Here is a 15,076-nt window from a genome sequence, read left to right on the forward strand (position 1 = left end):
TTAGAAAAAACTTCATTTTAATATGTAAACTACTACGTGATCAAAATTCGTTTGAGTAGAACGTATAAACGAATTTCTTTGAAAATGTGATTCGATAAGATGATCCTTTCTGTATTAAATCAGTCACAGTTCACGAACAATTCCTTCGCTTTCTTTGTCTCCAGATTTTTTTCAGTATCATGTTTCCTGAGACAACGTTATCGCTTTTGTGTAAATATGTTTGATAAATTCTCCGCTAAAGCAGGAACAGACGAAGGAACGGAGTGGTTGACTGAACCCTGATATCCCCTGAGAACGCATCTCCCGAAGAACTAATATTAAAGACATCTTTGCTTTCAAAACACTTCCATGTTCGTTTGCTGTCATGTGACTGCGTTGCAGAGCGCCTGCCTTGATAGTGTACAAACGATGTGAAATAGTGAATCTTCAGGCCTATCGATCAAATATTCTCCTGGTGTAAGTTCCGTTTGCCTGGGTGAAGAAAATTTTGTAGATTTATGAACTTCTTTCAGACCTTCTGGTTCGAGCAAATCTACAGCAGTCAGAAAATTGACCAGAGTCAAATCTTTAGCGGAGTTCCAATTTCTTTAGTTCGCTTCGTTTCTAGTTATCGATATATTTTTTTATCCATTGTTGCTTTGCTGACGTTTGTCGTGTGTTTAGAATTGATTTTCCCTCTTCACCTAGAAGGGAAAAAGAGGGACCACAGAGTAGATACTTGCTAATGTGTTTTTAACTGTATATAATTTCGAACTTTTACTTGCAATAGAAGATTCTTGTATGATGTCTGTTTTTATGAAAATTTTAAAATATTTAAATTAGAAAAATTTTACAACAAAAGCGACGCCAAGCTTTGCATAAAGTTTTGATTATTCCCCTGTTTTGATATTATTAAACTTGTATTTATTCAGAACAAATATTTTATATATCCACGAGTAATGAATTGGCCATCAACTTCTGACAAGCTTCCGTGTCCGAAGTATCAGTCATAACACAGTCTAGTTTGTCATATTATTTAACATTTTCTTAGTTTTTCATGAAGAGACAGAAGTACTGAGATGAGTCATATCAATATTTGTTTTTGTTATTGTTATTGTAAGCAAAAGTTGAAATACTAGACACAAAAATAGTAGTTCGAGTCATTTTTTTTGCTTCTTTCTATTAAAGAAGCAGCTATTACGAAATACCGAGTACCACGATTCATTAAGAAATATATTACAAGCTTTATTTCCACATTAATTCTTCTAGTATTTTATGAAACTTCATTCGCTCGTTCACTGTCTGTTTTATCCATTAATTAAATTTAAAAGATAAAAAGTAATTTCGAAGCATTTATACTTCTCAAGCTGTGTTTTAGACATTAAAATACAGAAAAGTGTCTCTCGATAAAAGAACAGGGGTGAAAGAGGTAAGGAAAACAAGGGGATGTCGCTTCTCATCGCATGAGGAAGAAGGTCGGAAGCTCATCTGGAAGTGACAGCCATCCTTGAATTCTGTTACTGAATACTGATAAGCCATCCTTGAATTCTTTTGCTGAATACTGATGTTCCCTAACAGCTATATGACACCTGGAGTGACGTCAGAAATGGTCTCCCTGGTGATTCGTGCATCTATACTTGTTAGATTAGCTAAGGATTAAGAACTGAAAATCGACTACTGGTGCAGAGCGTCCTTACTGGTGACAGAGGATACAAGACAAGCTTTTTTTTAAGCCTCTTCTTTGGATGGGAAAGAAAATTATATTTAAACTTATTTTACATTTACGATAGTTTACTCTTCCTTTTTTAATGTTTCAGCAGTTCTTTTTTTCAGCGGAATTACACAAAGTTAAGAAAAAAAAATGTAAGCTAAAACGGATCAACAGTAAACCGTTTTGATATTTGTTAAAAAAACAACAGCTCGATCTGCATAGGTATCTGTAATGTTAGCACAAATGACAAACTTATGTATCCATAATCTGTACCTTGATGTCATTAGGAAAGCTTTTAAACTTATAATGTACTCTGTATTTGAATGATGAGTTTGTATAAGTACGCTTTTATCAGGCAGGCGGTAGCATTGTGTATGTAGGGGTGTTCCGAATTGTTCATCGAGTAAGTTAAATATCTCCTTAATAAGTAGTCAGAACTTTACAATAGTGTTTCCTTTTATAAAAATATCTGTGTAATGACTGAGTCACAAATTCTGAGAATGTCTGTAAATATCATAGAAAATTTTTAATTTATTTTTATTCTTTCTGCTGCAGGCCCAGCATGGCCAGGTGGTTAGGGCTTTCGACTCTTCGCAGGATCGAATTCCCATCACACCAAACATACTCACCCTTTCAACCATGTGGGCATTATAATGTAATGGTCAATCCCAATATTTGTTGGTAAAAGAGACGTCCAAGAGTTAGCAGTGGGTGGTAATGACTAGCTGCATTCCATCTAGTCTTACACTGCTAAATTAGAGACGGCTAGCGCAGATAGTCCTCGTATAGTTTTGCGCCAAATTCAAAAACAAACAATACTTGTTTATTACATGGTAACTTATGATGTTATACTTTTACTCTGGCCCAAAGCTTTAAAAAAACAAACAAACCCTAAAGACAGACGCTATAATCGTTCGGGAGGGAGGAAGAGGTCAAATGTACCTGACCCTCCTGGGTATTTAACAACATCAATACCCAAATACCCACACAATCAAACTTGGAACATGGTAACTCAAAAACCCCAAACAATGGTGTCGAAAAATTGTACTGAGGTGACATGGCTTCAAACGGAGTATCCGATTTACAAGTATTATTAATAACTAGTAATAATTTTGAAAAATAATAATTATATCAATATTATTCTATTATTAATAACTAGTAATCATTTTGAAAAATAATAATTCTAGTATAAACGATATTATCATTACGTCATGAAGTTAGCTTTCTTACAGTAATTTGGTGTTTCTTTAAAAACTTAAATATAGGGTGAAACAGGAATTACCAGACAATAATAGATCAACAATAAATATTACAGTTGGAACGTCATTGTATTAAGAATCTGGTTATAAATATAACCTTCATATGTCTGTTGAAACTGCATTAATAGAAACAAGCAAACAAGTAAAGGGAAATTTTTCATGAAAAGGAACTAAACGTAGGGATGGCTAAACCCAATCCTTCAAAAACAATGTAAAAAGGACAGTAAGGATGGCAAATTTACATCATCCCTAATTAATAACACAGGCACACAGTGTAGTAGAATGTTAACAGATAAAAAACAGGATAAATTAGACTTAATTTTGATTAATTGATTACATGTAGCAATATATATATATATATTGAATAATTATATTCAATTGAATAATTATATATATATATATATTGCTACATGTTAATTCTTTTCTGTTATTATGTAACAACGATGAAAATGCCATCCCTACAATATTGTTTACATTGTTTTTGAAGAATTGATGTTAACCACCCTTATATTTATTTCCTTTTTGAAATGTTTTTCTTTACTCGTTGATAATTTTGTATTATGTAAACCGATAAGACTCATGAAATTTGCGATGAGACAATTATAAATACAACGTAGCTTTTAACAAATTGTGCTACATTGTTTGTAAATAAAGTTAATAGTCGTATGGAGTATTTGTCGATCAGGGTCTTACTTAGGAAGTGGAAAGTGTTAACATGTCGCTTTTAAGTCCTGAAGTTATATTCTTTAGTTATTTTTCATACGTAATTTTATATTGATATTTTGAAAGTGAACATTATGGTATCATCATTGTGTATATGGAACTTGTTTGTGATATTTTCATACTCTATTATAGGGGTTCTCTTAAGATGTAGATATTACATTGTTATTGTTATTTTTAGAATTCTTTCAAGAAATGTTGGACAAGTCTCAGAAGGAATTCCACGAGATGTTTCTTCGAACATACGGTATGTTGTACGACAGAAATTCATACATCTTTAAGAATATGTTCCAGGATCTCAGGAGTTATTATAATTCTGGAGGAATCGACCTGTCCAGAGCACTAGGGTCATTCTTTGATACGCTCTATAGAAAAATGTTTGAGGTGAGTTTATTTTCTCTTCTAGCTTTGTGTAGAAACTTTTACATCTGAAGCAGTTATTTATGAAATACACATTTGGAACATTTTATTTCTTCCCCCCCCAAAAAAAATCCATAAATGTCACAGATAAAACAAATATATTCAAGAAAGAAATATAGATAACAGAGAACATTTTTTTGTTTCTCTATGCCTTTTCAGTTTCGACAGACTTTGGCGTGATATTTGATACTACTGTTTTTTGATAAAGCCGATACAGCGCCATGCTGGGAATAAATAAGGATGTTTTCTAGAAATAAGTCATGCTTTTTTGTTTTTAAACTGCAGTATTTTTTACTCTCAAGTCCAAATTACGGACATTGAAAGATGCTGAAGAAGGTCTAATTTATTTGTTTTTACTTTAGTTCAACTAATCGTTCTTTTTAGTCCCCCCGCTGGATTTACAACGCTAAAATCAGGAGTTCGATTCCGCTCGGTGGACTCAGCAGATAGCCCAATGTGGCTTTGCTATAAGAAAAAAACGCACACACACTCGTTCGTATCTATGGGCTTATTTTTAAATTGCGAACTTTTAAGTTTGATTTGAACATAGCTTGAAATTATGTAGAGTAAAAGATATTTCTTTTTTGTGTACTATTTTTTTATTTCTCTATGTCTGCTTTAACAGCCAACTTACATGTATTTTTAGCAATAGTGTTATTTTATTTGTAGACTCCTCTGCTGGGGAAGTGGTAAGTCTACGGGCTTGCATCGTTAAAATCCGAGGTTCGAGTTCCACAGTTAATGTACTTCGCTTCAAAATAAACAAACAATTTTTCTATAGCAACATACTTTAACAAATTACAACATGACAGTTGTGAGTAACTGGATGAATAATTTAGGCTTTGTTAAATATAAATATGTTGATTAACGTTTGTTTAAATCCACCAAATATATAAGAGTTAAGACTACATTCATTGCATTTGTAGTTGAGAATGATTGTCATCATTTTTTGTTTGTTTTCTCTTAAATAACTCTTTGGAAGGGGGCACTGGAAGCAAATTGTCATTGGTGGGGCAGGGACTGAAACTTTCCTTGACATCAAGGACAGGGGCAGAAATTAATTTGTAAACTTTTAATATTAATTTTAGGGGTAGACAGCAGGGTTATTATAGCACAAATTAGCAGTTTTACTCCAGCACTTTTAGTTCACTATTACATTTCTCAAATAAAAATAAGGATAAGTGTTCCATTGCGCGTGCTTGATGTTTGTTACTACAGTGAAAGCATACAAATGACAACAGAGACGCCGAAAAATAAACTACAGAATGGTACAGAATTACAAACAAGTTGTTGTCGACGAGTAAAAATGCGTTAAAGTGAGGAAATAGTTTTCATTATGTAGTTATTTTATACGCTTTTTACGTGTGTTTATTTTATACAAGTTATAGGTCTATAGAGTCCCATAGCCATGTATGCAATGTAATGTTTGGTGAACGAGGGCACAAATTACCAAAAACGAGCCGCAGCGCCATCGTTTGGCATAAAAGTAATACAAAAATGTCATATAATATTGATGGGGCATAACACCGTTCAATAACAAAAGTATTTAAAAGAAATGACAGATGCGCCAAGTTATTGTTGATACAAGTGATGCAGTGCATTACCCGTTTCAGGTCTTGTATTTGCACTGGCTCTTTCACGGCTGACGTGAAAGATGTAGTCAACTGCAATTTTCGATTCTTAAATAAATCAATGTAAAACACACACAACAACGATCTTAAGGCGAAGAGACTGTAATACCACAGCTATGTGTAAAATACTACCCCAGCGAAATTCTCTTGTGGAGAACTAGAGATGGTTGAGTATGTTATATTAAAATGATTTTGAATACATAAATCAGTAAGTCACACAGCAACAATAGTTAATATATAGTCATGGGGTGTATCAAAACTATGTTTCCAGAGTGCTTTGAATAATTACATAGGTGGTGTGATGCTATCGGAAATGGATCATTTTGGGAAAATGGTTTTACTACAGCCCGCAAAATATTCGTATGTTCAGATCTTAAAGATATGTACAGATGGGATATTTAAACTTTTCAAACCTTGGAATTGGAAAACAAGGGCATATAGATTAACTTGGGGACTTGGACCATCTAGAAAGAGATCTACAACATATGGTAAACAGATCGTGGTGTCTTCTAATAAGTGAGGGTCCACAAATACAAAGGTTAGTGACAAAAGCCGTTCACTCTCCCCAGGCAGACAGTACATAACATAATAAAGAAGGATTTCAATCTGGAAAAGCATTACAGGCTACGGTTATACAAACTTCTTCCACAATATATCTGTTCAACCGTTATGTACTTCAGATAGATGGAAAATGAATCATATGTTCATGCTACTGCTTTTGAAGACTAGCTAAGTGACCACCGAATTTTTATTGTTGTTATTATTGGTCTACTAAAACGGGTGCTGGGAAATCATCATCCTTTTCCACTAGATAGATTACGGAAAGCCTGCAGGGAGAAGTGGCGTGCTTTGGACAATGCATCATTGCGACAGAGCCTTTTACAATGGAAACTGTGTTACAGGAGTATTATCATGATACAATATTCAAATAAAACATGACAAGACCCAGCCACTAGAGATATCTCGTAATCAACTCATGCTTTGTTTCCAAGCAGGAAATTCATCTTGATTATGTTGTATATGCACTGTTGCCTAGTGCATTTGGCCGGCTTTTGCTTACGGCTTACGTGTTCATGGGTTCTCATTTGTTAAAATACGCCACGCTTTACTTGTTACAGCTGTGACACGACTTGTTGTAGGTCTTTTTCTGGATGGTACTGACGCTCAAGTTGATCCATATTATTTTGTTCTCCATTGTCCTTAAGTGTAAAGGACATTCACAGATTGAAAATTCAAAATTCCCTATGTAAACACATTTTTATGTTCTGAGTATATGAATATTTTGCATTAGAAAGGGTGCTACGTAAACTTTCCTAAAACAGTCAGTTTTCGGTAAGATCAGGCTATCTACATAATGCAAACCGATATCAAAATGTAGTTCTGATACATTTGATTCCATCACGACTTTATATCAGGCGTGGCTGTCACGTGTCTTGCTAATATCTTGTAGCTGTCACATGTAGTAGAGATATTTTCCGATTCCAGTGCCCCTTGTCTGACAGGTGAGCTACAGGAATAATCTGTACTGTGGGTGAAGTTTCTGTTTTTTCACATCAGATTCGGTCCTAGTTTTTAGTATAGTAGTTCGTTTTTCTGGTGTGAAACAGAAAAAACTTGCTGCAGCCGTCTCGTCACCATCTTAATAATTTTATACCTGCTGATCACACATTAACAATTAATATTTTATTCTACTGTTCACTTTCTGTTGAACACAGTTTCTTTACAAAATCTTTCTTCTTTCCTTTATTTTGTAATTTCAGTGTTCTTATTACTCGACGATCGGCTAAGCTTCACATCATCCATGTATTGTCTCTTTCCTTACACTTGTAACAATGTACATCTGACATTTGTTTGTTTGCTTTTGAATTTCGCGCAGAGCTACTCGAGGGCTATCTGCGCTAGCCGTCCCTAATTTAGCAGTGTAAGACTAGAGGGAAGGCAGTTAATCATCACCATCCACCGCCAACTCTTGGGCTACTCTTTTACCAACGTATAGTGGAATTGGTCGTTTCATTATAGCGACCCCACTGCTGAGAGGGCGAGCATGTTTGGTGCGACGGAGATTCAAGCCCGCGACCATCACATTACGAGTCGAGTGCCTTAACCACTTGACCATGCTGGCCTTTTGAGCAATAATAACAAATCCTTTGTTTTCGCGGATATCGAGTGAAAATGAGATAAGTTTGTCACTGAAATGTCACAGTAACGTGGACCTCCACCGTTGGTAATCGATGTGAAAAATATTTGGGTTAAATATAAATTATATTTCTTGGGTGTGTGTGTTTTTTTATAGCAAAGCCACGTCGAGTTATCTGTTTAGTCCACCGAGGGGAATCGAATATATTTCTTTTGCATCAGACGTTGAATATTCATCGAATAAAAATGCACTTGTGTGTCTCTATTTCACCTAATTATTTTGAATATAAGGGTTACGTGTTTGTTTCAGAGATTACAATCTTTATCAAAGTAGTCTATAATGTGACATAGGTTTATTTAGTAATCCATATTTGGTAAATTTGTTTATTTGTTCCAGGTTTTAAATAATCAGTACACCTTTAGCGACAGTTACCTTGCCTGTATCAGCGATCATATGGAAGAACTGAAGCCATTTGGTGATGTTCCAAGGAAGCTAACGTTAGAATTAAAACGATCTTTTATCGCAACTCGAACGTTTGTGCAAGCTCTGGCAGTAGGCAGAGATGTTGTCCGAGAAATAATGGAGGTGAAAATATTTGTTTAGGTTAATTAATTATTATAATGTTCGAACATGTCTACTTTTAAGTGTAAGAATCACCTCTTCTGTGTTAAATACCTTGTAAAAAGCTGGTCGATCGTAGTTTATTATGGTTTCATTTCAGGGAATTGTATTAGAGTAAAAGAGAACTGTCATTTACAGAGCTGATAAACATCCGGGGAGTTTAGAGAATAAGTTTTGGGACAAGATCAGGATCTCATAATGAAAGGAAAGATATCTCTTATCTTTCAGGTTAAACGAAAAACTTTGCTGTTGATTAATATGTGCTGTCAACCTGTAAAGTTTAGAAAACGTTCATAGATAACGCAGTGCTCACTTGTTCAGAGAGATTAAATTTAGGATTTTCAACAAGATGACAGTGTGAAGAGAACCTTAGTAATAATATTAAGCACTACGTTAGTCACGAATATCGAATAAAATCTGAATGGAATATGGTAGCTGGTAAACATCATGGAATATTATGATTAGGCAAGGGTTATATCACGCCTTACCTATCTAGTATTGATAAAAGATGAAGCTACCTTGATCATCATTATTTGAAGTTGATTTGCCCTACTTTCATATATATTTTTAATGTTATGAAGTCAACGTACTTTACTTTCAATTATTTTCGAAATTCATTCTTTGTTATCTTGCTCTAGTGCAAAACTACATACTACGCTATTTGCATTTTGTCAACCGCTGAGAATCGAATCCCAGTTTTTGAGACTATAAGTCTCATATTTTATTGCTGGCTCACTTGGGGTGGGGTTTCGAAGATAATTATAAAATTTACCCATCTTTTAGTTGTTGTTTTTTTTCCAGCAGACTGCGTGATAATATAAAACAAGCCAGTGTAACATGTTAGAAATCATTTTAAAGGTAATACATAACTTTAAATTTTACTTTTAATTACTAATAATGTATCTTGTTAATAAACCAGGACTTATTTCAACTTTTTCATTCGTTTGTTGGTTGGCCATAACATGTAAACGTAAGGCACAACCAGAATTCCTTAAGTTGTTCAAATGTATGATAGAATTAAATAATAATTCGCTCCATACTCAGTAAGCACGTTAGTCTCAATATCTCAGAGAACCCAGATTTATTTAAATTTTCACGTGACTTAGCACATTCATTTATTGGTTAGCGATAGCACGAGAAAAAGAAGGCGCAGCTAGAATTCTTTGAACTTCGTCAAATGTATGATAGAATTAAATAATAACTCACACCATATTCAGCAAGCGGGGAACAAACATCCTCTCATGTCATCTGATCTCCTGACCGTCACAGCTTGCCTAATGTGACCGTTTCATTAATTCACAGTTCAATGAGAAGATTGCTTTTTCGTCGCCGCTGTTGAACCAATACGAAGGATTTGATGGGTATACATTTGGGCGGCCTTGATACGAAGATCAAGTTTGCTTGAACAATGTTTTGCTTGAAATGGACGGAATTCTTCCCCTTCTATAGTGCATGCATGCTTTGTCGTGAGTCTGCGATCAACCTCTATACCTGCATCCTGTCTTTCAGACCTGCCCTAGACGAAGTTTCCGCTCCTAGTGGTTGATTGGATTACTAGAGAAATAGAAAGAAAAAAGAAAAGAAAGAACGGTTGGTCGGTTTTGTGTGTTCGTTTGTTCGTGTTTTTATCAGGATTGGTTTTGGAAAACTGATGTGATTGAACCGATGGCGTCATGTACACTTATTGAGGTGTATGTTTAGTATAGCGACAGTGGCGCCTTGCACCGTCTATTGATTTCATTTAACCATCCTTTAAGAAATAAGTTTCATCTTAAACCAGAGAATCGCACTGTGATCTTAGTAATTTAAACTTAACACTTTTCGTATTATAATAAAATTGTGGATTAAACCAAAAACTTGCTTACATTTTGCACAACTTTTCATCTCACAGTATCTTTATTCTTCTAAAATACGCTCATGTCTGGTTTCTGTTCGTTAGATATTCAACTGGGGAAAAATTGTCTTGTTTACAATTTAATTACAATTAGAATTTAAAATATTTTAAAATAGATTTTTCATGTAGTTCTTATTTCATTCCATTAGGAAAGAAGAAATAGTATCTAAGTTGTATGGTGTCAGTAACTTAGGCTAGTTTGACGTTGTTTTATACCATATATTGCCTTGTGATAACACTTGATTACTAAAATTAAAACAGAAACGAGTAGAATATTCTAGAAAATATTTTTCATGTCAAAAGTTCACTTTTACAGATTTGCTTCGGAAAACAGTATTAGGTAAATGTTTAAATTTACCTCTGAGCATGCCTAAATTCGTGACTACGTTCGAATCCATGAGCGTAAGGCTGAGAAGAGTATTGTTCATTTGAAGTATTGTTGAATATGTTTTGAACCTGGAAAGTTCAATAAGTTGGTATTGTTTTATTACTTCGTTTGGCTTGCGCCTGCGGCTATGGAAGCCAATAAAAGTCAATCGTCGTATTATTAAACGTGTTTGGTTAAGTATAATTTACGAGATAATCTGACATGGAATTCAGAATATTGAGACGTGTTATCAAGGTACGGCCGAAAGTAAAGTAACGGTACTCAACTTGTTTGTTAGGCAAGGAATGGATGATAAATCAACCATTTCTTCAACGTCTTCATGCTGTTTTAACGACGAATTGAAAAGAAGTTTTTCTATCAAGAAATAAGACGGAAGAAGCCAAAACGAAATATCACATTAGAACTATTAAAACAGTTTTAAATCTTCCTAAAACACTGGGTTTTGAAAAGAATAAATAAATCGCTATTGATTCGGGTTAATTTAGACAGTTTGTGGAGTGGAATTTTCGTAGTTTGCGTCCAGTTACTGCCAAAATAAAAGAAAAATTGCGCTGTGAACTTTTGGACTATGGTTGCGTTATAACAAGAGCAGTCAAATCAAAGTATCCGGTCTGACTAGTGATAACAGTGTTGAGAAGCTTCCTTCCGTCTAATCACACGAGCAAGATTGTATTTCGAAAAATCGTGTAAGATCAACTTTTGTGTCAGGTTAAGGTGGGAACCATGTGAAATCTCAAGTAAAACAATTGATGAGACATTTGAAACAACAACAACAAAAGAAATTAACCAAAATTCGTACAATATTCAATGTGATAGTGATTTTTATTAGAATACAGATCTTTTATGTACATCTTAAAAATTTTTTATATGTTGAAGTTGTTCCTAACCAAAATACAACCAGATGTCAAGATAGGAAATAAAACACAGCTACAGAGATGTAACTCTAATAAGAATTTTAAAAAAATCTTGCCTTTTGTAGGAGTACTGCTCTGCAGTCCTTCCAGTCTTAATTCTGTGTACAACCACAAGAGGCATGATTTTATTTGTCAACAGTGTTGTTACTCGCTATCACAAAATATATTTTAATAGTCGTTTTTGTCATCTGTATAACAACTTTGGTTTCAAAAAAAGTGTGTGTGTGTGTGTGAGAAAAAGTTTTTGTAGCTGGGATATATGTATATATATATGTATGTGTATATTTGATGGCATTCAAATATTTAAATATAAAAATTATATCTATAGCATATGTGATATTTCATTATATTAACTTGATAAGTCTGGTAATGTATTAATTTACATTATTGTCTATTGATACATAAGGACAGTAGAAGTAGTGTATGTAATAACAATTCAGTTATGTCCTGTCTGCTGAATCAAGGAACTTCTTGAATTACCAGTCCTTTCTTTAGCTGTAGAGGTCGTGTAAAACCTTAACTGAAATGTTGTTTATATTAGTCTCTTGTGAGATAGAATGTCTTTGGGCATGATAATCTGACAGGGCATGACAAGACACTTAGTGTCAAAATGTGTCTGTGTGAGAGACTTATATTAATGTAAATCACATTGTTCTTTTTACAGGCTCAATAAATGTATTTAGTTTTTTTGATAAACATTAAACTTTCTCATTTACTAAAATTATAACACCATGAATATTTTATTGAAAAATTAGGTATTTTTATACCACAGAAATGATTAAATGTTGAATGTTTTAGTATAAAACTCTTGGATAAATCTAGATCAATTGTTTATTGTGTGTAAAAGTCATAAATCATGTTCTGAAAGTACTTATTAAAAAGTATTGAGAAAATTGGATATATCACCTACTGAAGCTACACATTTAGCAGTCTAGTCCAAATTATACACCTTTTGTATTAAAATTAAAATATTTGAGTGATTTTTATGAAATTTTGTCAGATGATGAGAAAAACAAACTTTTTTTAAAAGTTAGAGTGAAAGTTTTATACACTTTGAGAAAATTAATACACTGGATTAATGCAGCAAAACATAAAAAAAAAGAATTTGAATATTTCTCCATTGTTTTACATATCACCTTCAAACAGGAGTAGTGACAACTGGGCACAGTTTTGTAATATACATATTGAAATTTACTCTCAAGAACAATATAAAGTGTAAAATAATTAAAGAAATGCAAGAACAGATCTGAGGAAAGCAAGAACTGTGACATATATATTTTGCTGATAACAAAAGATGGCACTGCAAAAGGTGCTGTGTCCACCACAGGTATCAAAACTTCATTTTTAGTGTTATAATCCCAGAGACTTACCTCTGAGCCACTGAAGGGAGGGGGCAGTTGGTTGTAGGGGAAACTTAAAACTGTTAGTTTCAATTAATTACTCTTCTGGTCTGTAAATCTTTTGCAACAGCTGGTAAAGATAAGGACTTTTTCTATTCTAATTTTGAAAAGCTTCAATATTGTTTAGAAGATGAAGTCCTCCAGTTATTTTAAAGTTTACCTTTTGGAATAAATTAACTATTTAATGTATTAATTGCAAGGCAGCTACCTAATTAGCCATCAAAAACAGATAATACATGATACTGTATAAATATGTATAGTTTAAGGACAACAAGAGACCTATTGCTTTATCAAGGCCATCTCATCTACTAGACTAAACTAATACATGATATTGTATAAATATGTATAGTTTAAGGACAACAAGAGACCTATTGCTTTATCAAGGCCATCTCATCCACTAGACTAAACTAATACATGATACTGTATAAATATGTATAATTTAAGGACAACAAGAGACCTATTGCTTTATCAAGGCCATCTCATCCACTAGACTAAACTAAACTTTGAAGTGAAATACTCAAATTTTATCAAGCTTCCCCATAAACTTCCTTCAGTTTATTGCATCCTCTACATCTTAAGGTCACTTAATCGAAAAACCAAACACTTGTTAAATGAAACTGTCTTAGCAAAAGAGGACTCCTACCATACCAAAATTTATATTTGTATTCCCCAGTCCTACCATTCTCAGAAAGTATGAAAAACATGGATACATCAGTACTCTCAATCCCTTTAACAATCAAACAACTCAATCAGGCTTCCTACAATGTTTCTTTTTTTTTTTTCAAAAGAAAACAGTTTAGAGATTTTAAACTGTTCTTATATGACAACTTTTCTATCCAAGGTATCATCCTATTAGCCTTACTCTGAACCCTTTTCAAAACTTCTCTATCCTTCCTAAAGTAATGAGCTCAAGACCTAAACACAATATTTTAAGTTTGGCCTAACTGTGAAAGAGACTTAATACATAATATTTTTGTAGGTTGGAGTAGCTGTGAAAGTTCTTGTTTCTGAGTTCTTACCTTTAACATTATGTTTTTCTTTCTTATATGTTAGATTAGCCATAAACATCTTTGGAGCAAGCATTAGTTTTATGTTTTTTATAGGCTGAATCAACTATGAATCTACTCAGAAATAAGTCTAATAATGAACAGCAGAGCTACAATAAGAGTCGTATGTAAATAAACTGGACTTAACCTTCAAACTCCACCTAACTCAAATTCAAATAGCTCTCTTTTTTTTTTTTTTTTCTGAAATAGAATGTTTTATAATTTCCCAACAATATTCATGGTATTTTTATATCAGTAACTGTACTAAGATTTTTCAATTCATTTTTTTATAGATTGTCTGAAGATTGAATATGTGTAATTCCTACACATTCATTAAAGATGTTACAGTTGTTACTGCATGTGTCTCTGCTATTCACTACTAGAAAGTAATTTTAAATCTTCTGTTTCCCCATATTTTTAGTTAGATATTTGAAATTATTCTAAGGCTTCGTGGTTTTGTAGGTTGGACCAAGCCCCGAGTGCAGCCGTGCACTGATGAAGATGTCCTACTGTCCTCACTGCAAGGGTCTTCCAGATCTTAAACCTTGTGCCAACTACTGTTTGAATGTCATGAAAGGCTGCTTGGCTCACCATGCTGAACTTGATTCTGAATGGAATACTTACATAGGTAAAAATATTATTGTTAACTTTCTCAAAAAAGGATGTTATTCGAAGAATAATAGTTTTGAATGAATGCATTCACTCTGAAAAAAGAAAGTGAGCTTAGTATAAAATATACAATGATTTAAAAAATACTTGTGATTTAAAAGTTTGAATGTGAAATAAAAATACCTACAGTACATAAAATACTACAAATAAGTTGAACCAAAACAAACTAACTATACTTATGGTTTGATTACTAAAACAATAAATTTTATTATGAGCCATTTTTGTGATTTTTTTAAAAAGTGCCTAACTGACAGAATATAACTTTTTACATGTTGCCTTAATCCATT

The 15,076-nt window shown here is 33.4% G+C and overlaps 1 protein-coding gene across 2 annotated transcripts in view; it reads left to right on the plus strand.

The window, feature by feature from the left end:
- The window catches only part of LOC143232286 (glypican-6-like), a 102,122-nt gene that overhangs the window by 62,049 nt on the left and 24,997 nt on the right, over positions 1–15,076 (plus strand). For both annotated transcript variants that reach the window (XM_076467495.1, XM_076467496.1), the window contains exons 3-5: positions 3,851–4,053; positions 8,254–8,442; positions 14,583–14,748. In XM_076467495.1, the coding sequence (XP_076323610.1) occupies positions 3,851–4,053; positions 8,254–8,442; positions 14,583–14,748 (558 nt within the window). The remainder of the gene's footprint in view (positions 1–3,850; positions 4,054–8,253; positions 8,443–14,582; positions 14,749–15,076) is intronic.

The sequence above is a fragment of the Tachypleus tridentatus genome, chromosome 11 (assembly GCF_004210375.1).
Source record: "Tachypleus tridentatus isolate NWPU-2018 chromosome 11, ASM421037v1, whole genome shotgun sequence".
NCBI lineage: Eukaryota > Metazoa > Arthropoda > Merostomata > Xiphosura > Limulidae > Tachypleus > Tachypleus tridentatus.